The following is a 22,459-nucleotide window of genomic DNA, read 5'->3' as shown; positions in this document are numbered from 1 at the left end:
AACAGATGTAGTATTAACGCCCCACATGAGAAATGTGCTGCAAAATGGATAGGTCATTTGGTTGCAGTTCATACTTGAATACAATGGAAAAGAATCATTCAAATATAATACTCTACTGACTTTCTACTATGTAGCAGTCCTATTTTCGGACTGAAATGACACGTTGATGTGGCTGCATTAACAAAAGCAACAAAGCAACACCTTTGTGTATTCTAACTCAGCTAGATTCATGCTTGTGCAGATCAGGTTACCAAGCTGTTCCCTTTTCGATTTGCTGCAAATGCCTAAAAGCTATGGTTTTCGTCGTCCTTTTCTTCAAAGCTTTTCAATTCAATTATTACGCATATAATATTAATCTATGTCCTTGATAACCTGTCCCTGTTTGAACATTCACATACATACAGCTGAAGCAATAACTAAACCTATTGCGAAAGATGTTTTTGAAGTTGAAATAAATAATATAGCCAGCATCAAAAAGGTATGCAGGCAAAAGCACTAGAGAGAGTTTACAATCATTCTAACAGAATAGGTTAGGTATTCGAAAGCTTGGTTTTAAGCCATGAGTCATCAACAAGCTCATCTTTGTCCATCGTGCAAACCAATGAAGAGAATGAAGGTGATGGAAATAAAGGATGGACAAGTTATGAATGTCTTCATTGTGGCTCAGGGCCGGTTTATTCAACCAAGTCTCAGCATTCTAAACATATTGTTGTTTATGAAAATGCCATGGTAAGTTGAATTTATGTTGGCCCGACATATAACTAGGTCATGCTGTTCTTACCAAAAAGTTCGTTGATTGAAAGGTGTATTCGTCTATTCAAGAAGCAATAGAACAAGCACACAATTACTCGAGCACATTAAATGTTATCCTTTCTGAGGATGAGATGAAAAATGAGGATAATATTATCACCGTTTCACAAATACCCAGCTCTAGTAAAGGTAAGAATACTAACATCTTCATAGTAGTATGTTTGTATTAAGCTGACTCTTCTTCTGTATTACAACGTAAAAGATGTACCTGAACGTTTAAAGCCGTTTTACAAAGAAATCAAGCAAAAATTAGATCAGACAATCAAAAGATTACACTTGGGATCAAAAGTACGACCCGACATGTTAAAGGATGAGAAGATAAGAAAAGGGGAGGCACGAGTGGCCCAAGAGACTGTAGAAAAATCTGTCCAGCAAGCCATTGCAGATAGCAACAGGATTTGGGCTAGGGTTGTAGCAAAATTGAAAGACTTACCACACGATCGACAGCAAATGTGTGACAATGACAAAGAGGATAATAAAAACAGTGATGAAGAAGATGAGACTATATTTTTTCTAGATGAAGAAATTATATCAGATGACGATGATAATAACATGGATAGGGAGAAGCTATTGCAGTCTCTTTCGGAAATGGACCGGAAGTTCACCCGTTGGATCAAAAAGAGAAGTAGCTTTGATCAAAAAAAGTGCACAGAATGTGATGACGATGAAGACAATTCGAAAGATAAGATTAAGGATAGTGACGGTGACAAAGGCCCTGCCATTTATCTGGAAGACTTTGTTGAGAAAAAAAGAGCCGAGAATCATATTGATGAATTGGGTATATACTCTACAAGCAAATTTAATGGATCGAACTGGGATCATTCTAATGTTCTTGCACATCTTTAGCTATATCTAAATTTGCTACTTCCGTACCTATTACTATCAAGTATTTTAATCCGATGGAAAGCAATCAGGACCCTGGTGACAAAATTGAGGAAGAAGAAACAGAAATCGATGGTATCCTATACACAAAATCTAATAAAAGATATAGTATGACGAGTCAGTTATTCACAAATACGTATGTTGACAACGAAGCCAATGATAAGTGGCTGAAGAAAAACGGTATTTCCAAGGCTGATCTACAGGAGTATAACCATCAGCAGAAGATGTTCCTATCAAAAAGTATGTTCGTCAAACCACAGTTGGATAGCTTAATTGGTCAAGTAGAATCTTTAGATACAAGAGGAAGGCTTCCTACTACAAATAGCGATCGTATGCACAGCCATCCTGAGAAAACCAAAAGGAATAGTTTGGCAAAAGTAGAAGAAGTGACAATTGAGGACGAAAAATAATAACGATATTGATTGTCTCTTTCTCATTTTTATTTTAAATTATATTATTTTTAAAGGCAAATAAATAGAGATACTCCATGTTAAAAACATCAAAAAAATAGGATAGTAAGTTGTGCATTTAAATATTTTTCTTCGTAAAGGTATGTCGTTTTTTGTAGTGTCATCTTTCTCTTGGCAAAAATATAGTCATTTTAATGGCATAGGCCGCAAGTAACTTTACTCCAGAATCCACCTGATTTCTTTTTTCGTTGTTGTTGCAGCTGCTGTTGCTGTTGTCTATTATTGTTTGTATTCATATCATTAGTGATATCCGTTTGCTGCTGTTGCTGATGCGCATCTGAAGTGTCTATAATTTTCTTATTTGTGGCTGTGTGACGATGCTGGTTTTGCTGATTTTTTAAGTTTTGGTTCATGTTATTACTACGTTTTGTCAGTTGTTGCCAGCCACCTTTACCAGTGTTCAACAGCATCCAATCGTACACTCCATCATCTTCTTCACCAGCCTTCTCTATTGCCTTTGAAAATAAGCCCCTTAAGAAATCATAGTCTGGTGTTTCCTCAAACCCAAGCTTTCTAACATATTGAAGATAGATTCCAAATTCCTCTGTTATAGATACATTGTCAGTGAACTCTTGCAGACATGCGAGTAAAAAAGGCTATTGCTAAGTTACCTGGGAACCCTTCGCATAAATCTTTGATAGGGGTTGTTTGTTTCTTTTCACCAATCTTTTCATACTTTTGTTTATTTGTAGCTGCTTTCAAACCTTGCCAAGGTAATGAACCTCTCAGAAAGTACATAAAGACATGACCCAGCGATTCCAAATCGTCTCTTCTAGATTGCTCTCGACCCAAATGTGTATTGATACTCATATAACGTGCTGTACCAGACAAACTCTTTCTCTCACGATAAGGAATGTGCTGTTTCGTCTTTGGATCTCTATACAATTTCGCCATACCGAAATCCACAATAAAGATTTGATTCTCATTTTCTGTACCGGGCTTACCAATGAGGAAGTTATCAGGTTTAATGTCTCTATAAATAAGGTTCTTTTCATGTATTGTTTGTACTCTTGAAAGCATCTGCTTGGCCAACATGGCAGTTGTCTTGACACTAAATTGTCGACCACAAGTATCAAACATATCTTCTAGACTAGGACCTAATAAATCGATGACAAGGATATTATGCAAGCCTTCTTGACCAAAATAATAAGCTGAGGGAATGCCAACTACAAACAGAAAGAGGAAAAATTGTCAGAAGAAATGTATCACTCTATGCTCCTCGTCGCCATCGGTTGAGATCGTCAACATTACTTGATCCTGCCATAATTTTATAGGTCCTATATTCATCTCGTAACTGTGGTGCATCGCTCTTTCTAGGCTCAAACTTGATAGCAACAGGTTGATTATTCAACAGATTGACACCTATATATTGTTGTTTCGGTGAGCTTGACGTACAGAAAAGATTACAAATTTTAAAATGCCTTCTCTTACCCTCATAAATGATGCCAAAACTTCCTTCTCCAATCTTTTTTCCTACTTTATAATGTACGCCTACTACATTGTGTGAATTGCCGGGATTAGCGGCGGCGGCTGATGACGATGGCATAGTGTCTTTTTCTTATATTGATTATGTTATTCTGATTGTTATATTGTTTAAAGTAATGACTTATTTTGTTGATGTTGAAATTGCTGTCGCCTATTTGTGTTTGTAGGCTTTTTTTTTTTTTGAGATGGTTTATTTGTTTTTATTCAATTAACAGATTAAGGAAGTATTGATAGTAGAGTGAGTGACTGAAGCGAGCTAATAAAGTCAATCTTGAGATTCGGCCTTTTTTGTTGTTATCGGTGTTGTTAACAAAAAAGCGACAAAATATAAATTAAGGGTTATTTGATAGTAGTGAGAAAGCAAGGAATAACGAATAAATAATGTATATAGTATAAAGAAAAGGATGGGAGTGAAGTATGTATGAGATATGAAGAAAAAAAAATCAAGAAGTTGGAATTATGAGGATAGTTTATAAAAATAGGTTTTGGTTCATTATACACAATCCTAGGCTGGTGGCGCCTTGTTGCTTGCAAACCACTTCCTTAATAGGAAGTGAGGCGGAATATTTTTTTCTTTTCATTGTCCTATGGCAGGTATTCACCATCATAACCATTTGGATTTCGCTGAGTCCATCTCCACATGTCTTGACACATATCGTTAAGAGAATACATAGGATACCAATCTAGCTCCTTATTGGCTAACGAGGCATCTGCCGTACAGATAGCAACATCTCCAGGTCTTCTGCTTTCAATGCTGTAAGGGATTTTTTTATGAGTTGCTCTTTCCATTGCATGTATAATTTCCAAAACAGAATAGCCATCGCCTGTTCCAAGGTTATATGCTTTGCAGCCAGGTTTCTCTTCCAATTTCTTCAAAGCCGCTAAATGGCCCGTGGCTAAATCGCAAACATGCACATAATCTCTAACACCTGTACCATCCACTGTATCGAAATCGTTGCCAAATACATGGACAAAAGGTAGATGACCTTGCAGGACTTTTATTACATAAGGTAATAAATTATTGGGTACACCTTGTGGATGTTCACCGATCATACCGGAGGAATGGGCCCCAACAGGATTAAAGTATCTAATAGGAAGATGTTAACTCGGATGCTTTTTTTTTTTTTTCCAAATAAAAGGATATTGGAGTCTTACCTTAACAGTACAACGTTCCACTCTGGATCAGAAGCATACAGATCTCTAATGATCTCTTCAGCAAAAAGTTTTGTCTTTCCGTACGGATTTGTCACTGGGCCCAGTCTAGCCATTTCATTGACGGGCATCATTTCTGGTTCACCATAGACCGTAGCACTGGATGAAAACACCAAATTTTTTACACCATAATGTTTCATTACTCTTAATAAATTTAGTGTTCCCGTTAAATTGTTGTGATAATAATCCAAGGGAATACGAGTAGACTCACCAACGGCCTATATTAAGTATACACGAATTTAAATTATAAATCTTACATTAAGAAAACAAAAACGTTCTGACTCGATGTTTTTCGCTTTTTACCTTGATCGCTGCAAAATGAAGTACTGCCCAAAATTCATATTGCTTGAATATATTCTCAAGTTCAGATTCATGTGTAACATCTCCTTTTAGAAAGATGATCGGTCGACCTGTTAATAATTCCACACGATGAAGAGCTTCTTTATTCGAATTGATAAGATTGTCCATAACAACCAAATCATAGCCGTGGTTCAACAATTCCAAGCAAGTATGACTTCCAATGTAGCCAGCTCCACCTGTCACTAATATACGCTTCGTTATGGTAGGCTGTAATATGGGTGATACTGGTATGTGTGAGTCAGAGGACGGTGATGTTGCCAAGGATGATGTAGAGGATGATGAGGAGCAAGTGGACGAAGCTGAAGATGCTATGATATTGGAAGGTATGATGATATTGTTCTTTCTTTGCTGTTGCTGTAAAATGAGTCGTTTGTTATAATGGATATGTTGGGGATAATAAGGATTATGAAGATAGTAATTATAATGAGAGTTAGTAGTTACTTCCGGTATGGCTGTAGTAACTGGTAAGGCAGTTGGAGTGGTGGCTACTGAGGAATAATCAGTTGAAGTTCTTCTTCGACAAGGAAACAAAAAAGGTTCGTTTAGCTTGTGCCAAGCGTCAATGGTATGCCTCCTGTAGTGTTTTTTGATGAATACATTTGGTTTTTGCTTTCTACTACTGTTGTTAATAGCAGGAGCAGCACTTTTGTCGTTGTTGCAGCTGTGAGCAGTAGCAGGATCATGTATCTTCAAGTGTTCTACAACTACATCTTGTGCATTTGACGGGAGTCGTGGCATCGTGAGCTTTCTGTGATCTAATGAGTGTACGAACGATGATGTCGACTGGACTACTTTTTTGGTTGATTTATACGCCGAGAAACAAGAGAAAGAAGTAAAAACCGGGCAACCAGAATTATAATTATGAAGTATATATGAGTAGTTAAAGTTAAATAAAGGGGAAGGAAATTGTAAGTAGGAAAAAAGGGGATGTATGTGCGTTAAAATCTTTTTCTTTTTTTTTTTTTTTTTTTTTTGGTTTCTCGCTAAAATGTCGCACATCCATGCTTTTTAGGTTTCAGACTAAATCTTTGTCTTTGAGCTTGATCCATTGGAAAAGCGAAGTCGATCCAATCATTTTTAAAGTACAGATACTGAATCAGAAAAAGGGTCAACGAGCACAAAAATCTTCACATTGTGTGTGTTTCATCGCTACTGTCTGTCTTGTAAAAAAGGAAAAGGTCTGCACTCACTTGACAAAATGGTCATTGTAGTTCAGAACAGTTTGGGATGGGATCAACGAGATACCTGACAACGCCTTTCATTACCAGCTGTAGTCCACTTGCTCAGCTTGAAATGGCGCCTGTTATCACAGCAGGGCCCTTGATTGAAGCACTGTCTGACCAAAGTAAATGGAATGACAACCAAACATATTTTAGAAGTAAAGATTTTTCTGATAGAACGAGCAAAAAAGAGTTTGAGCCCTTTTTCAGCTGAGTATAACGCTACGGAAGTCTCTGAAGCATGCCATTTAACGCGTTTGGTTAAAATTGAGAAAGGGACGTAGTTAACTATTCAACAGTAGGCTAAACTTATTGAAGCCTACAAACCGTTTACAATTTTGCTACTGATGCCGTCTGATTGATCATATGCTCTTATACCTAGCCTTCCTTTAATTCATTCCTCTCTCTCAGCGGCATTCTCTTCTTTATTTTTCTCAAAAGATAGCATAAGTATGGAAGAATCTGCCTTGAAGTCACAGTAAACTAAACACACGTGTCAAGAAAAATGACAGCAGTTTCCATAGCACTATTGGGAACCAGGGCCGTAATAAAGACGCCTACTAGATTAGACCCCTTAAAAGCTACTGCAAATATCTTCGCTGTGTGCTGCCGAAGTCGCCAGAATGACATTGTCAATCTTTTCAACATTGTTCTGTGTCAATTGCAGATATACCTACTAGCAAATTGTTCAATGTAACAATTTATAGCAAAGTACACATATAAAGATGCTTATTCCTTTCAATTCGCGCTATTTAACTGACTCATTAGATCTGTCTGTACTTTTTTGGCGACATGATTTTGCTGCTCTTTATATGCATAAACAAATAGAGACATTTAATAGTAAAAAGAAAGTTCCAGAATGATTTTTTTTTTGGAAATGAGAATATATACGTAAAGAATATGAATAATGAGTAATGTTGATGAAGTATCAAAAATATGCAAGAAGCTACTGTCATGGATCTAAATCCCTGATGAATGAATTTAATTTCATATCATAGAGCAGGCGCAACCTCATCTCTAGGTTGTGAAGGGCCTTGAAGAGGAGCAGCGATGATTTAGGACGGGGGAGGGCATCTCATTAGGGCTGGTGATGTACCTGCAGCGTAACCATTATGCAGCATACTTAAACTTTGCTTTTTCCAATAACGGTGAAGGTGCTACAACCGTCAAAGGTGATGGCCGCGGTACTGCTACGGTGCCTGCTGTAGCATTAGGACTCTGTGTTTTTAACATTGGCGAAGGTGCGATACCATTTCTGGATGGAGGAGGAGGCTGTTGGAATTGTTGGCGAGCACTGCAATAAGTACCAATTGTTGAAGTAGAAGAAGAGGGTGTAGGTTGGGGAACCATGCTGTTCTTAGTGTTGGCCATGAATAATTGTGGCGTCGATAATAAAAAACCGCCATTATTAGCAGCAAAAGCTCTTGGAGCTTGTGGCGGTTCAGCATTTATAGGAGAGGGAGAAGGCGTACTCTTAATCAAGGGTGATTGCGATGATGCCAAAACACCCCCAGTTGTCTGTTGATTGGCCGCAGCAGAATTAACAGCTTGTTGAAAGTAAGATGATGGTAACGACGAGCCTGGTGAAGAAGTAATGGGTGTCGTGACTCTTTCAAGTGATGAATTGGCTGGTGATACCTTTCTGCTACGAGTTATTTTAGGGCTCATGAGCATAGGAGGGTCATTACAAGTACCAGTATTGGCTGCTTTGGGCAGAATAGATGATGAAGTAGTAGCATTGCTTACGTTAGAAGAAGCGGTTATAGCACTTTTTTGAGATGGTATTGCCTGCTGCTGTTGGTAAGTAGTTGGTGATATGTAGCTATCCAGTTGTTGCGGTTGACGTTGAATATGTGTATAATTGGCGCTATCGTTATTATTGTCCAAAGTTATGTACTGTTCAGGGGTAAATTCAGCTGTTGCGGTAGCAGTAGCAGCATCAGAATTGCTCTGTGGATTATACAAACCATATTGCTGCTTGGAAGTAACACTATCAGTAATTATAGGTTGTTGTGCAGGTGACGACACATTAAAAGATTCTCTATTATTGGTTTGAAAAGATTGTTGGTAGAACTTAGAGTTAAAACACTGCTGAGAATATCGGTATTGTTTATGCGAAGAAGTTGTTGGTTGTTTGTTATAAAGGCCATCAATTGAAGCTGCATTATTGTTACCAATTTCTTTTTTTTCAAAAGAGAATGATGGTCGTTGCTGAGCCTGATTATCGTTACCATCACCGCAGACATTGTTAATACGATCATAAATAGCAGCAATTCTATCACGAATGACAGCATTACCATTGATAAATTGAGCAGGTATCAAGTTGATATACTTAATAGCAACGTCTAACTTGCCCTCAGAAGCCATATATTCAACATATTCGGCATATTTCTCATACAAAGGTGCAAGAGAATAATTTTCATGAAGGTTTCCAAGTGAAGCAGTAAGGCATTTGTCTTCATATTCGATGGCTTTACGAAAAATGACAACTTTTTCTACTAGTTCTTGCAGACGCATTTCGTAGCTGTTTGATGTAACTCTATTATCCGCATTGTCTTCGTGATTTAATTTATTGATCCATAATTGACAAACCTTCTGTAAGTTGCCTGCCACGAGATAAAAAATAGCAGCTGCAGCAGTAGATTGTTGATGTTTTGTTTCTAACATACGATCTCCAAGAATCTCGCACAAAGGTCCAAAGTCTTCAGCTTTGGCAAATGTGGACAGAACTACTAAAATGGAAACCCATTCATGTTGAATATCATCAGCATTCTTGACAATCGAAGCCAAATCTTCATCCACAATGCCTTCTAAGAGGCGCAAATAAGTGTGCTCCTTTGATTGTTGTTTGAAGTAGGCTCTACGAGTGCGAGAAAGTAATTCACTGCCTCCACACGTGGCAAAAACAAGTGCATCTGAGTATCTTCCAGCAGCTAAACATACATCGACAGCGGATTCAAAATCACCCAACATAATAGCCTTGGTAATAAAGTTATCCGTTTCGTTGTTGAAACTGCCTTCGCCATTCAAAATCTCGTCGTTGTAAAACTTGAATGGGTTTCTTTCATCCATTGCTCCAACATGGGAAGAAGAACCAATAGTACGATTAACGTCAATACTAACAGGAGCAAAATCAATTCGCGTAATAATACCTGCACCATTGAAGTTATGGTTTGTTGATGCTGTTGAGTCTGATACAGATTGATTAGTAGTTTCATCAAATCCTTGCTGATTATTGATTTGACTAAAGATGGAACCATCAACTGCTGATTCTTGTTCGTTATTAAACAAGTTAGAAACTGTAATACTATTGTTAACTGATTCCTTCTCAATAACGTTATTCTTTTCAAGCTTTGCCTCAGTAGGCGCTGAGGTTAGTAGAGTGGTATCATCAACAGGTGTTTCTTCGTTTTTAATAGCAGAGGTATTGTTTATTTCGCTATTGTCGTTGGTATACGTTTGCGATATCTTTCCTCTTCTTTTTTTGTATGTACCATCAGTACTATTATGATGCTGATTAGCCAGTTTTCGGATCTCCTTATCTTTTGATTTGTTGCAATTCCCATCATTATCTGCTCCATCTTCTTGTTTTTGCTTGTTCAAGTGTACGCTTTTTTCATTTCGTCTCTGCTGCTCCTCTTTTTTTCTTAATTTCTCAATTAATTCATAAGCTGTTTTGGTCACTTCTTCCCTTTCGAAACCCAAGCACTGAATTAATTCTTCGCGTGCATTCGTTGAAAACAGGGTTCTTAAAACCTTCCATTCTTGATCATTGGTATCATCATTACAGATACGATTTTCAACGAATTGTTTATATGATTCAAGGTCCTCTTCGGAAACGGATTCAAGCTGTTCCGAACGTTGCACAATTTCAGGGTCCTTCCTCACAGACGAAAGTTTAACGCAATTTTGATGATGATGGACAATCTTACCGCCAAAACCAAAAGATGCGCCGACAGGACGTTGTAGCCATTTAGGGGCTCGTTTCAGTTCAAAAGAAGGGCAAGATATTGCATTTGAATTAATAAAAGTAGTGTCATACATAGCAGCATCTGAAGGATTATCAGGGACGAAAGCGTGCATGGATTGTTTATTGGAATCTTCCTTGGGATTCAGTCTACCTTGAATAGAGTATATATCAATCTATAAAATAGTATCGAAGTGCTTAAGTAAGGAACTTGGTCAAATGTTGCGATGTTAGCTTACATTTCCATCAAAAGAAGCAGTAGCCAATAGATCAGGATTTCGAGGACACCATTCTATTTCAAACGTCCATTTGCTTTTACGGGTTATCTCACCATCTAACTCCCCAGTATTCGGATTCCAACACAGAGTTCTGCAGTCTTGTCCGCTAGAAGTCAACAAACCTGAATCCTGCTGACACCATGACACATCAAGGACACCCTTTGTATGCCCATTTAAAATCTTCTCAGGAGATTGAGCATGGCGAAGGTCCCATAAGGAAATAATTGGGTTTTGGTTATCGTTTATGGCCGTAACAATTTGGGTAGCCTAAATGTAATCAGTTGATATCAGCATTTCCAATGCCATGTGATAAACAAAATCCTAAATACCGCTTTACAATATCTGGATGCCAGGCTATCGAAGAAATCGGAGAGCCTCCATTCAATTGACCTGTAGGTGGTAAGGCCATTACTTCTTTCTTATGACGCAAATCCCAGACAACCGCGTATCCATTACTGGAGGAAGTAGCAAGAATATGTTTTACTTGGCAGTTCCAAGCAACATCGGTAATATGCTCCATTTTTACCGAGCGAGCGCCTGGAGAGTATGGTTTAAAAGGATTTTCAAGGTCCCAGATATACACCTAATAATGTAAATTGATAAACAGGAAGACCATGTGAATTTTTATGATCCGTATTACACTCATCATGTGACACTATTTCTACCTCGTTTCGATCACCAGCGGTAGCCAAGAGATTGGTTTGGAATATATTGAAATCAAGAGACCTTAACACACTCATATGCATCGAGTTTCTCAAGATCAAGCATTCATCTGCACTGCCATAGGCATGAAATCGAATATTGTTAACCAAGCTTAATTTTTTCGTCCTAAGCAAATATACAATACTACCTTTTGCCATCAAGGATAGCAGAAGCATCCCAAAGCTCCAGCTCACCAGTTTTCATACCGCTAGCAATGATACCTTTCGGCTTATCTTCTGAGATATATCCCCAACCTATTGTTTGAAATCTTTAATTTTTGTAATCAAAGTTATTTTTGGCGGGGAGGAGCAATTGTTGAGTTTTTTTTTTGGTCTTTTTTAAGGAAACAGTATCAGTATTATTGATGACCGCTTTCGTTACCTTGATTTAACATGCACTTTAGCCAATGGCTCAAGAGTTTGGTTTGAAGCATTATTGCTCATTTCAAAGATCTCTAATGATGACACGTTAAAGAAGGAGTCATCTGATGCATCTGCCATTGTGCCTGTGGCAATCATAGGTGCCTGAGATGGACTCCACGCGAATGTCGACGTTCGCTCAATATATTTTAATTTTCTGGTCATTTTCTGCCGATAGCAGCGGTATTCCTCTTTTATTTGGAAGTGCTTGTTCTTTGCTATATTGGAAGTTCAATAAATTTTGAAAAAAAGGGTTTGTATACAAAGGAAGAACAAGAATAGATTTGCAATTGGGAGGTTGAATGGGATCGAAGTGTCAAACTTCAAGAGGATTTTGAATCATACAAATCAGCAAACAAACAAAAAAACTTCATTAGAACTCCATAAAGTGAGTACATTTTTCCATAAGAGGCTCGGTCAGGTGGGCTTTTGCAACTTAAGATCTTTATTACACTATATTTTAATCAAAAGGGATCGGTCGTAGACCATTTCCCTTGGATTTTTCGCGTAAAGCTGCAGCTGCAATGGCGCTAGGGACTGGTATACCGCAGCACTCTGGATGCTCTTGCCCTAAGGCGTACACATCTCCTGCGTCAGCCTTGTTGTGATGATGACCACATTCATCTTCCATATCCTCAGATTGTACGTGTCCTCCATCAAAATGAATTAATGTACCAAACATAAAATGCTGCATAATGGGTAGCTTCGCCAGCACTTCGGCTTTGTACATTTTGATCATTCCTTGATTTACTTTCGCCCATGATTTACAAGCAGATATATCATCCAACATAGGTGAATGCCAACGTAATGATGCAGTTGTTTTAACAGAGTTGATGAAGTGAATACAAGCAAGGTACATATACGATTTCGAAAATTCCTCGACTGTTTCTGTATCATGAATCGATTTTGGTTTGATATATTTATGGTCTATGATAAAGTTCAACGAAAAGTTAACGATTATTAATCCTTATAGTTTAGAAATGTTTCATAATTTACCATATAGTTGTGCTGATCCGAACATGAACGGTAAAAAATGATAGTCGTCCAGACCCCAGACACCATGAGAGCCTGCTGGTTCCAGCCAATAGATAAATTGAAGTCGTCTCATAACTTTAAGATATCTATAATGGCGAAAAATGAATAAATTGATCGCGTATAGGCTTGGATATCTTCATAATCAACGATACATTACTTTACAAAAACGCGCAGTACTACTGCTTGGTCGTCTTCTTCCTTCAGTACGTCTAATTTCTCCAAGCATAATCTATAATTCAATATGCTCTACCTTGTTAATAGAGACATAGACACAATATAATTTTCTTCGTTTAACTGCTTACAGCCATGCCATAAAGTTTGCTTCGTGGCCTGTACCATAATCAATTCTCTTTTTATTGCCGAAACTCTCTTGGAAGTATTTTCCTGCTTCAACAATGGCCGGTTCTGGAACGAGTCCATGTAGAAGATCACCGATTGACTCAACAAGTTCAACAAATGGATATTTTAGTAATTCTTCTCATATCAAGATAAGTTGGACTTAATCCTTGCAAATCTTTACATTTTCAATTTTGTCATAAAAACTTCTGAAAGCGGGATTTCCAAAACGTGATGTTGAGTTTTCAACTGGTGGGCAATCGTCTATCCATTTTAGCACTGTTTCCAGAATATCAAGAATTTTTTGTACGCTCTATCGATGAATTTAAAGTATTGGTAAGGAGAAAGCGCAAACTCGCTTCGAGATATTGAGAGTACCTGTGATATATTAACGTCCGAATCGATCTTCATGTTCTTGACTGATTTATTAAGTCTCTCAATTAGACTGATGTAATCATTATAAGCATCTGACTGTAAAAACTCTTCCAAGTCGTCCTTAGTTATGATACGTTTAACTGGCACTTGGTAAGTCATGGTCTTCTATGGGTTAAGGTAAAGCGTTAAGACCAAAACTTCCCCACTTCTACTGCTATGCGATTTGAATTAATGCAAAAGTCACTATGTGACCGGCAGATTAATTGAATCCTTTGAACACAAAGTGGCCGAAAGTTTTACCAAGTTCGATCTGCTTGCAATCGATCGACACTCTTATGGCTGATTTAACCTCTGAGAGAATAGCAAAGGATCTGAAGGGCGGTGGCTATAGCTCCCAGGATAAAATAAAGACAGCTTGCAAAGCTTGGACGGACAATTCCATATTCTTCCCTAACAAGGATGATTTTCTCTTTGAATGGATCTGTTCAGCTTTCGCTAAACCTAATTTAAACAAGTAAAGCTTCTAATTTTATGCTTGCAATGTGCATGGCAATGTCATCTAAAACGGTTTTTAATATATTTTATAGCCCCAAAGACAGTTGCTTTCAGCTGGATTATTGGCAGCTGTTCTCTGATTTATTGGAGCACTACGATTCAAAGTTGAAATCCAACGAAAAAAAAGCAGCACCAGTAATCCATTCCAATTTAATGAAATGTATTTCAACTCTTTTGGAATACTTATATTCGAAGAACGCAGGAAATATAGAGGACAAAGTCAGCTTCTTAGCAGCCATCAACAGGTTTACAGCTCTTTTGTTCTCAGAAGCCTTCAAAACTTCATATAGACCATCTTTTGAACAAGTGTCCAGTACTGTTGACAGATTGTTGACTTGTTTTCAACTACAAATCGATACTTGTTTGGAGGATGAAAGCAACATGGTCGAAAAAGAAGCTCTAAGCAACCTTTGCTTAATAGCCATAACCCTTTTGAGAAAGTATGATGCGCAGATAATTATGGCCGCAAATCAAAGAAAGGTCAGTAATTTTTTCCCCAAGGATTTTCCTTTGTCATATGGATATTAATATCCTTCATACAGATTTTCTTATCAATAGTAGAGAAGTCACTGGTTCTTTTTCTAAGTGTTCGACGTAGAATCAAATTCTTCAGTCAAGCTAAATATACAGCAGAAATATCCACTCTTATCACAAACATCATATGCCATATACTTTTCCATGTCGATACTGTGTTAGAATTTACGTCCATTTTGAAGGAAGCATCACTTACAGATTCAAGCACTACACAGAGTAACTATGTGGCGAAACTTTTTGAAACACTACAAACTATGGCCGATAACAAGGCTGATACAGAGATGATATTGGATGGTAATAGTTTTTGACTATATTTCGCGATACGTCGATACTGAGTACTAATCTCACTAAGTTATCTAGCCGTTGATATATTACCTACTCTACTGTCATATTTTCTGAAATCCTTCAGATATAAACGAAACGCAGCAACCAGTGCAATGCAGGATGTTAGTAGAATGGCTGAATTCGGTTTCTTCATCAATATGTTCAGGATTGCGTCAACGATTAAAAATCACTTACAGTCGAAATACTTGGAAATATTATCACAATTGCTTCAAGTATTACTTAACGAAAACGTTTTTACCGCTCGAAATGACGATATTGCATTATCGCAAAAAGAGTTATTGATGGGAATTGCGAACAATGCTGTCTTGTATATCAGCCAACCAAAAAGTAAGGTATATTAGTCTACTGTTTGTAGAAATGTTTCTAACGACTTTTTTCGTCGAACGCACAAAGTATACGATCAGTGGCTGGTATTTGATCTACTTGAAACACTGTTACAGATCGATTATCAGTTAGTTGAGGCACATATACATAAACTTTGGCCAATCATGCTAGACGTAAGTTGTAATGCTTGTTTCTTAATTTATTGTTGACAATCTTCATTCTTTCAACTCAACTTTTTGCTTAATTCTATTAGCCAGCAGAAGATGCTCAGGAACAGTGTCTCAAGTTCGCAAAATCTATTTTAAAGACATACACAGCAACGCGACAGATTGATAGACTTTTTGCAGAACTGATAAAACACATAAAGCAGGTTTCAAAAAATAATTTGTATAAGTATTTACGGCAGCCACTGTTTTCGAATGAGTTTTTAACAGAGTAAGCACATTAACCGGAATGAAACGACGTTAGTATGATAAAAAATATTTTTAACGTTAAATTCCTTTTTATCCTTGGATGCATAGGTTATCAAATTCAGTGAAGAAGTCTATGCCAGCAGCCCAAGCTCTTGGAATTTTTGAAAATTTCCGCTCGAATCTAGTACCAAAAGATATGGTTTCAGACGATATACATATTACCAAAAAGCCGAAGAAAGACTCGGACGACCTTAGCAGCAAGGATATTTCTATCAGCTTGTTAACCGCATATTTCGTTACATTTGTTAATGCGTTGAAATTAAACTCGCACCAATTAAGTGCGTTTGAAACACCCATTACCGCAGTGTTTGACGATTTCATAAAACCAGTTTTACAACATTGGAGGAGAACGAGAGGAGATCTTCAGAGCCTCTTGATACCTGCTTTGAAAGTACATACAGCATTTTCCTTTGCTTTCTTCGAACAGTACGTGGCTAAGGATTACTTACAAGACAGAAAATGGTTAGCAGAAACGTATATGGACATCTTCAACTACAGCCTCAGTTTGGAAACGTTAGACTCCAGAATTGCTAATATTACATGTGTAAATATCACTGCTCATTTATATAAACGAGATTTATCAATTTGAACGTCAGTCTAATATAAATGAACCTTTTAGGTCAATCTCATGCTTCAACACTCTTATCAAGCGACGTTGCTAGAAAGTGACGCTATCGAGGAATATAGTCCCCTTGTGAATGCAATAGTAGACTTTGTAAATGACAAGCAAGCCGAAAATTGGTATTTGACAACCAAATGGTCTGGATCTCTGTTACAAATAGAAAACAGAAATACTTTAAAACTTGCCATCTGGAAGTTGATAACAGACGAATGGTTCGATGTCATTGTGTAAGTTTTTTGATATAGTTTGTAACGAAATATTCAAATACTTACTACGTGTACGCAGACAAGTGTTAGATAGTGAGCGATCCTTGCGTTTCATATCAGTATTGCTTGCAACCGCAACAAATGACTCTATTCCGCATACGTCAGTTACGGCAACTACTTTGAGTACAGTTCTATTAAGATCAGCGAATTTCTACGAAGCTGAGTGCTTAAAATGTAAGTCAAGGAAAAGGAAGGTTCGCAAAACTATTATAGCTAAATTGAAATGTGTGTGCTTTAGCCTGTAGTATGTCGGTAATTATCAAGCGTCTCATCGAACAGTTTCGAATTATTGCCGGGAATAAACAACAAAATGACCTTTCTTTGATGGCAGCAAAAATGATTGCAAATACAGATACGAATGGCGCTTTCTCAGTTGAAAGGAACGATATAGCTGAATTAACTGGCGTTCTTGAGACATCAAGTGAGAGTATGGATTTGAATATTACAGAAGCAGCTACGAGCGCTATTCAACGAGTAACTTCCTTGGTGAAAATGCTTTTGATTTTCCCAAGTGAACATTATGGAAAGAATGAACGTTCCCGGGCAATCCATTTGGCGACACTTATCGATATATGGTCCGTTGGCTGTGTTGACGCTGATCCTTTAGCACGTATTACCTTGTCTATAATGTGTAGAACTTTTCAGTTGAGATTTATAAATTATTTCGCTAACAATAGTATCCAGGTAAGGGTTTTTGCGACTAATGAATGTAATCCAAAGACGTTAGTAACAGTTTAATACTACAGGGGCTGGAACCAAAATTAATCAATTGGCTGATCCACAGCAATTATAGCTGGCCAACGGATTCTGTTGACCAGCAACTTATAGCATCTATAAAAGAAATTAGCAACAATTTAGATGTTCAAATTTTACGGAGAGTTTTCCCAAATGCGACTGCTAATGAACCTGATGAAAATTCGTACAGATACCTTACAGATACCCTTAGCCAGCGCATAACACTTCAGACTGGTTTAGCAGAAGCTTCCTCCGTTCAAAGTCTCATAAACCTCCTGTCTGCTGTTAATTCAACCCTCAAGCATAGGTATGTGTGCTTAGTCTTCCTCAAGTATCCTGTATTATGTAAGCTAAGCTACTCTTTTCTGACCTAGAAAACCCTCTGATCTATCGAACATTATGTTTGTTACTGAGATAATCTCGAAAGTCAGCAGCTTCATTATTGACTCACTGCAATCGTCAAAAGCAACTATTGAACTATTTTTAAAGCAACAGAAAGATGATCCCACCGAAATTTTGAATAACAGCCAACCTATTTCCTTGCTTAGCAACATTGATTTAATTTTACGCCTAACTTGCTTGCTTGAAGAATACACGTTAATTGTTGGTCCAAGTGTTGATGACAGTGCGTATTGTTTGGTTTGAAATAGACAGTACTAGTATGTATTGATTGCTAACATTTGTCCATTTGACTTTATTTTTTCTTACAGTCCTTAAAGCTAACGAAATTGCTGATGTGCTTACTTCTCTCGCTTCACCATTGTTACGCTATTCGCAAACGATGATAAAAGAGATTGATGGAGACTCTAACAAAATTTTGAGCGTATTAACCGAGTTTATCGCAGCTTTTTGTGCCATTCTGTCGAGACATCAGCAAGTAGATATGACAAAGCGTGTCTTGGCTACCATTTGGGTTGTTTTTACAATGGTTCTCGAAACAGGTTGGTATTTCAAAGTCTACTTTTGCTTGAGTAAACAAAGTATTGATATTCTACCAATAGATGACAGACAATGTTTAAGTACCCTCTTATCTGCCTTTGCATCTTGGGTACAGAATTTGTCCCTTGAACAATATATAATTGTTATTAACAGTTTCGTTGAGCAAGCCGAGGATGAAGCCAACAATGCTAAATTGCATAAAGTGGAGCATAATCTAACCTACTTGATTCTTTTATCTTCATTATTACGTAATTGTGTCAAAGGTACAGTGATATATTGACCAATGGTATGTTTGATACTTTTACTTTCGTAACTAACACTTACATCCTCCATGATTAGGTGAAAGGGTGTACCTTAAGAAACAATTAACCAAGATTCTAAGCAGAATATCGCAGATTATCCATGTGACCGATTCCCTGGATTACATTGGACAAATGCTCAAGCTACTTGATCTAATAACTGGTGAACAAGTAAGATATCGAGAAGGAACATTTCAAATTTACCATCTGCTAATTGGATTTCTATATAGACATACCATTATAATGAATATGAAGTATCTATCATTTTGATGTGTCTCACGCAAATATTTTACCCTTCTGTTGCCGAGAAATGGAAATCTCAAATGGCCCGCGCTAAAGCTCGAGAGATTTTCAATGATATTTGCTCTATTCTTTCCAACCTAATCAGTTTACACAAGGAACAACTTGTATACATGCTCTCGCCCTTTATTGCTATTGTTCAATCCCTGCTCCATTGTTTCAAGACTGCACACGTGTCTTTAGTGAAAACCTCGACATCTAGTACTAAAAAGCGTGGTCGCGATGAAGACGAACCAAAGAAAATAATACTTAATGCAGGTCGTGGAATATCCTTGCTCCAAAATTTTGCCCCTCTCGACGACAATGCAGCACACCGTCTAGCACGATTGCTTACAACCATACCGCAGAAAAGTGTTACTTCAGTACAACAACAAAAGAGCGGAACAAGCGCGCAATCCTTACAACGGATGGTTGCTCGTCATACGCCTTCTCTTCTTATCGAATATTTCACTATGCAATCGAACCCTACCATGAGTGTTTTGAATCCAAGCACGAGGTCTATATTAACAAATGCATTATATGATATTTTAGATTTATGTGGGGAAGCCGACTGTAATTATATTCTATCTCAATTAGATGGATCTGGTAAAGCTCTGTTTAAATCTTTTTATGCTAGTTGGAAAGATAATCACAGATATACTGGGCAATAAAGTTTTAGATTCCATTACATGGTTTAGATGTATATTGGTTTTTTTATTCAGACTACTTTTGATGAGCTTTTACGGACTGATCAATTGTCAAGTTCAGACTCTTCATGTGGTTATCTCAAACCGATTTCTTTTTGTTTTCATCTGTCCTAGTAAGTTTCGGCATGCCTGATCCAGCCTTTACAATCATCAGAAGTAACTGTTTTGCAAGCATTTATGATACACGGCGTCAACGTGCCATTGGTGTCTAATGGGTTTCTCTTATTGTTACTGTTAACCTTAGCCTAGCACTTCTCAATGGGTCAGATGGCAATAAATTGAGGTTTGTATCCCCTTTTGTTGATAGCATCCACGACAAATGGAGCAGGGGGATTCTACAATTATCTAACAAGATATGGTATCCTTTTTACCCTGATCTGTCCAAAAATCCATTACAATTTCTAAAATTTCACAATTTGCAAGGCAGTTGTACCCGTGGGAGAGGTTGAGAAGCGATTGTAACTTAGCAATCTTCCTTTCAACCCCACTCATTGGCTTTCAATGAGCTTCATTGAGCATAATCGCTGTCTTCGTTAGAGACCGAGTTGAACCCCCCCCCCCAAGCAACTACTCAGCCCATTGTCTATATCACCCCTTGCGCGCTCTCACTAAAATCCACGACATTGAGTCGATTATCTCAACCTGTCAAAAACATTAAGACAGCCCTTGCTAGACTGACTCTATGCGCCCACTACTCTCTATACTTGATTGTCCCGTTATTCCCTAGTCTGCATTATGACACAGTTTTTTTTTTTTTTCCTCATTGTCCCTTTAAGGGTTTTTTAATTCCATGACATATTTTGATCTGCTCACGGTACTTTTCTGATATGTAGTTTATCTGTGTACCCATTGGGTTTAGAATTATTTAAGAAAAATCATGTCTAATCGTAATCTATACAAGTTTAGGCGGGTTGAATACCTCCTTCAAGTTGTTGAAGAAACCTTTGTCATAAATATTTTCTATTTCATCGAAGCTTTCTACTTTTCTCTCTTGCTTAATGTAATCATTCTTCTTTACGTTTTTATGGTATTTCTTAACATACGTGTCATTCAATGATGTCACCTTTGAGGGTATATTATTGTCGGATAGACTGCTTGAAGAGGCAGGAACCCTGACTACTTTATAGATCTCTCCTCTGTCAATGGCTTCTTCGATCATTTCCCATTTGAAAGCTTCATTGGTAGTTATTCCTCTCCCTGCCAAGTATAACCTTGAACAGATTTAATTGGTTAGCAATAGAATAATCTGCTTGATTTGCGTGACCTCAAACATTCAACTTACTGATATACAGTAAAACAGAAGACGACTGTTGCTACAACAATGGCTAATATGCCTATAGCGCCTATTATTCTATCACGATGAAGTACATACTGTTCTTTCTGCGTGAGCTACAGTCTCAAAGAAAAAAAGAAAAGGAAGGATAACCATGTGTTATATACAATACCAGAAAGGCCCTACGGAATGTCAATCGCTTGTGTTCTCCTGTAAGTTTATCTTGTTCAAAAGCTTGATCCAGTCCCCATTCAATGATCATGCCTCGATATATTTGAAACGATAAATAAGCACCATAAGTACAGAATTCAATTAATATGAAAAGGAAGTAGAAGAAATAACGTTGATTATTCTCTCCTACGCATTGGTTAATCCAGGCGCAATGATGATCCATTTTTCCTATACATCCTTTACACAATGAACAATGTTTACTTCTTGCAGGTCTAACGAAAAGAGCGTGAAGTAAAAGGGCTGCTGTTAGAAGCTTGTGATCTTTTTTCTTATTGCAGAATAACGTGCTAATGTAAAGGGTAACTTACTTTTGCAACTTGCATGTCGAGCATATCTTGTCTGATTTGAAAATTAACCCATCATATTTATAATAGTCTAGATGTTGTTTTAAGTTTTCCTTAGTGAGAAACCCAGGGTCGACAGTGCAGGCCAAATAATAGACTAAGTAAATAGCAATGATCTGAACGGGAATGATAAAGCTACATAAAGCCACAAATCAGTGATATTACCCTATAGTTATCACCTTTTTTTTTTCTTTTTTTTGTCTTAAGAAAGAGTCGCTACTTACTACACGTGCACTTTATGTACATAGGGCCCAGGCATATGAGGTAATGCATTGTACAAGAATAAAATAATAGATAAAGACGATAACCCTACAAAGAATATCTAATAACCAAGAAACAGCCCCGAGAAAAGTCAGTTATATAGGGAGAAGGCCTTTTTTTTACATGCTAAAAGATGCAACAGCTTTTACTTGTAGAAATGGATTTCGACTTTCACAACAATACGCCCATAATCGATCCAATCTAGCGGTATTTTTTAATCCAATAGTATGCTGTAACAGCCAACTGAATGAATTATATGGAATACAAATGAATTTGAGTTTTTTCAATTAGAGTGAAAAATGCGTATCTTTAATGCCCAAAAAGGGATAGCACCCTTTCAATGATGATTACTTTATAGTTGTCGGTAGTGATGCTGTTAGGAAATGGTTAAGCTTTCCAATAAATCCATTTCTATATTAAAAATGTTTTTTTTTTCTGGTCAAAATATCGAAAGCTCACAAAATGGAGGTGCGTGCATTTAAATTGCAAATACCTTAGCGACGGTGATTCTCCAAACAATAAAGCAAAGACAATCAAACCGAAAATAGACAGAAATATGAGCAATGAAATGATTAAATTCTACTTAATTCGGGAATAGTAAACCCTTATTGAATTATATGTTCATTTCCGTCGGTCATTTCAACATTCAAGCAGTTACCATTTCACTGATGAAGGAAGGACTGACCAGCTCTGTTAGAAATAAAGTGTAAGAGGCACAACT

At 37.4% G+C, this 22,459-nt stretch overlaps 8 protein-coding genes across 8 annotated transcripts; 3 read left to right on the top strand and 5 right to left on the bottom strand.

Annotated features, from left to right (window-relative positions):
* Positions 1 to 120: 120 nt before the first annotated feature.
* Positions 121 to 2,413, top strand: BDF20DRAFT_219062 (uncharacterized protein). The gene is made up of 5 exons (XM_053074947.1): positions 121 to 478; positions 535 to 729; positions 804 to 939; positions 1,013 to 1,588; positions 1,657 to 2,413. Exons 1-5 carry the CDS (start codon positions 359 to 361, stop codon positions 2,100 to 2,102), a joined length of 1,473 nt encoding a protein of 490 aa, XP_052931099.1. The 5' UTR covers positions 121 to 358; the 3' UTR covers positions 2,103 to 2,413.
* On the bottom strand, positions 1,975 to 3,970 carry BDF20DRAFT_218953 (kinase-like domain-containing protein). Its single transcript, XM_053074946.1, has 4 exons — positions 3,594 to 3,970; positions 3,414 to 3,524; positions 2,774 to 3,328; positions 1,975 to 2,706 (listed from the first exon to the last, which is right to left on the bottom strand). The coding sequence occupies exons 1-4, from the start codon at positions 3,706 to 3,708 to the stop codon at positions 2,294 to 2,296; spliced, it is 1,194 nt and encodes a 397-aa protein (XP_052931098.1). The 5' UTR covers positions 3,709 to 3,970; the 3' UTR covers positions 1,975 to 2,293.
* Positions 3,971 to 4,232: 262 nt separating this feature from the next.
* On the bottom strand, positions 4,233 to 4,999 carry BDF20DRAFT_908351 (UDP-glucose 4-epimerase; the record flags this gene model as incomplete). Its single annotated transcript, XM_053083474.1, has 2 exons — positions 4,233 to 4,734; positions 4,803 to 4,999. The coding sequence occupies 2 exons, from the start codon at positions 4,997 to 4,999 to the stop codon at positions 4,233 to 4,235; spliced, it is 699 nt and encodes a 232-aa protein (XP_052931097.1).
* A 2,212-nt stretch (positions 5,000 to 7,211) lies between these two features.
* On the bottom strand, positions 7,212 to 12,117 carry BDF20DRAFT_218787 (uncharacterized protein). Its single transcript, XM_053074944.1, has 6 exons — positions 11,768 to 12,117; positions 11,535 to 11,654; positions 11,350 to 11,461; positions 11,022 to 11,267; positions 10,646 to 10,951; positions 7,212 to 10,582 (listed from the first exon to the last, which is right to left on the bottom strand). Exons 1-6 carry the CDS (start codon positions 11,968 to 11,970, stop codon positions 7,550 to 7,552), a joined length of 4,020 nt encoding a protein of 1,339 aa, XP_052931096.1. The 5' UTR covers positions 11,971 to 12,117; the 3' UTR covers positions 7,212 to 7,549.
* Positions 11,934 to 13,963, bottom strand: BDF20DRAFT_218567 (Phosphotyrosyl phosphatase activator). The gene is made up of 7 exons (XM_053074943.1): positions 13,852 to 13,963; positions 13,555 to 13,716; positions 13,361 to 13,489; positions 13,143 to 13,279; positions 12,998 to 13,069; positions 12,802 to 12,926; positions 11,934 to 12,732 (listed from the first exon to the last, which is right to left on the bottom strand). The coding sequence occupies exons 2-7, from the start codon at positions 13,708 to 13,710 to the stop codon at positions 12,266 to 12,268; spliced, it is 1,086 nt and encodes a 361-aa protein (XP_052931095.1). The 5' UTR covers positions 13,711 to 13,716; positions 13,852 to 13,963; the 3' UTR covers positions 11,934 to 12,265.
* BDF20DRAFT_218802 (uncharacterized protein) lies at positions 13,550 to 15,297 on the top strand. The gene is made up of 5 exons (XM_053074945.1): positions 13,550 to 13,728; positions 13,810 to 14,065; positions 14,139 to 14,586; positions 14,649 to 14,934; positions 14,993 to 15,297. The coding sequence occupies exons 2-5, from the start codon at positions 13,887 to 13,889 to the stop codon at positions 14,998 to 15,000; spliced, it is 921 nt and encodes a 306-aa protein (XP_052931094.1). The 5' UTR covers positions 13,550 to 13,728; positions 13,810 to 13,886; the 3' UTR covers positions 15,001 to 15,297.
* Positions 15,298 to 16,410: 1,113 nt separating this feature from the next.
* BDF20DRAFT_908349 (Urb2/Npa2 family-domain-containing protein) lies at positions 16,411 to 19,593 on the top strand (the record flags this gene model as incomplete). Its single annotated transcript, XM_053083473.1, has 9 exons — positions 16,411 to 16,631; positions 16,690 to 16,844; positions 16,909 to 17,354; positions 17,417 to 17,712; positions 17,780 to 18,030; positions 18,116 to 18,346; positions 18,407 to 18,607; positions 18,684 to 18,814; positions 18,874 to 19,593. The coding sequence occupies 9 exons, from the start codon at positions 16,411 to 16,413 to the stop codon at positions 19,591 to 19,593; spliced, it is 2,652 nt and encodes an 883-aa protein (XP_052931093.1).
* Positions 19,594 to 20,385: 792 nt separating this feature from the next.
* Positions 20,386 to 22,458, bottom strand: BDF20DRAFT_218181 (DHHC palmitoyltransferase-domain-containing protein). The gene is made up of 9 exons (XM_053074941.1): positions 22,397 to 22,458; positions 22,232 to 22,317; positions 22,090 to 22,149; positions 21,888 to 21,981; positions 21,702 to 21,799; positions 21,442 to 21,612; positions 21,075 to 21,345; positions 20,912 to 21,000; positions 20,386 to 20,840 (listed from the first exon to the last, which is right to left on the bottom strand). The coding sequence occupies exons 1-9, from the start codon at positions 22,397 to 22,399 to the stop codon at positions 20,522 to 20,524; spliced, it is 1,191 nt and encodes a 396-aa protein (XP_052931092.1). The 5' UTR covers positions 22,400 to 22,458; the 3' UTR covers positions 20,386 to 20,521.
* Position 22,459: the final 1 nt, after the last annotated feature.

The sequence above is a fragment of the Mycotypha africana genome (assembly GCF_025528875.1).
Source record: "Mycotypha africana strain NRRL 2978 chromosome Unknown BDF20scaffold_15, whole genome shotgun sequence".
Taxonomy (NCBI): domain Eukaryota; kingdom Fungi; phylum Mucoromycota; class Mucoromycetes; order Mucorales; family Mycotyphaceae; genus Mycotypha; species Mycotypha africana.
This window is presented reverse-complemented; position numbering and strand designations above follow the sequence as displayed.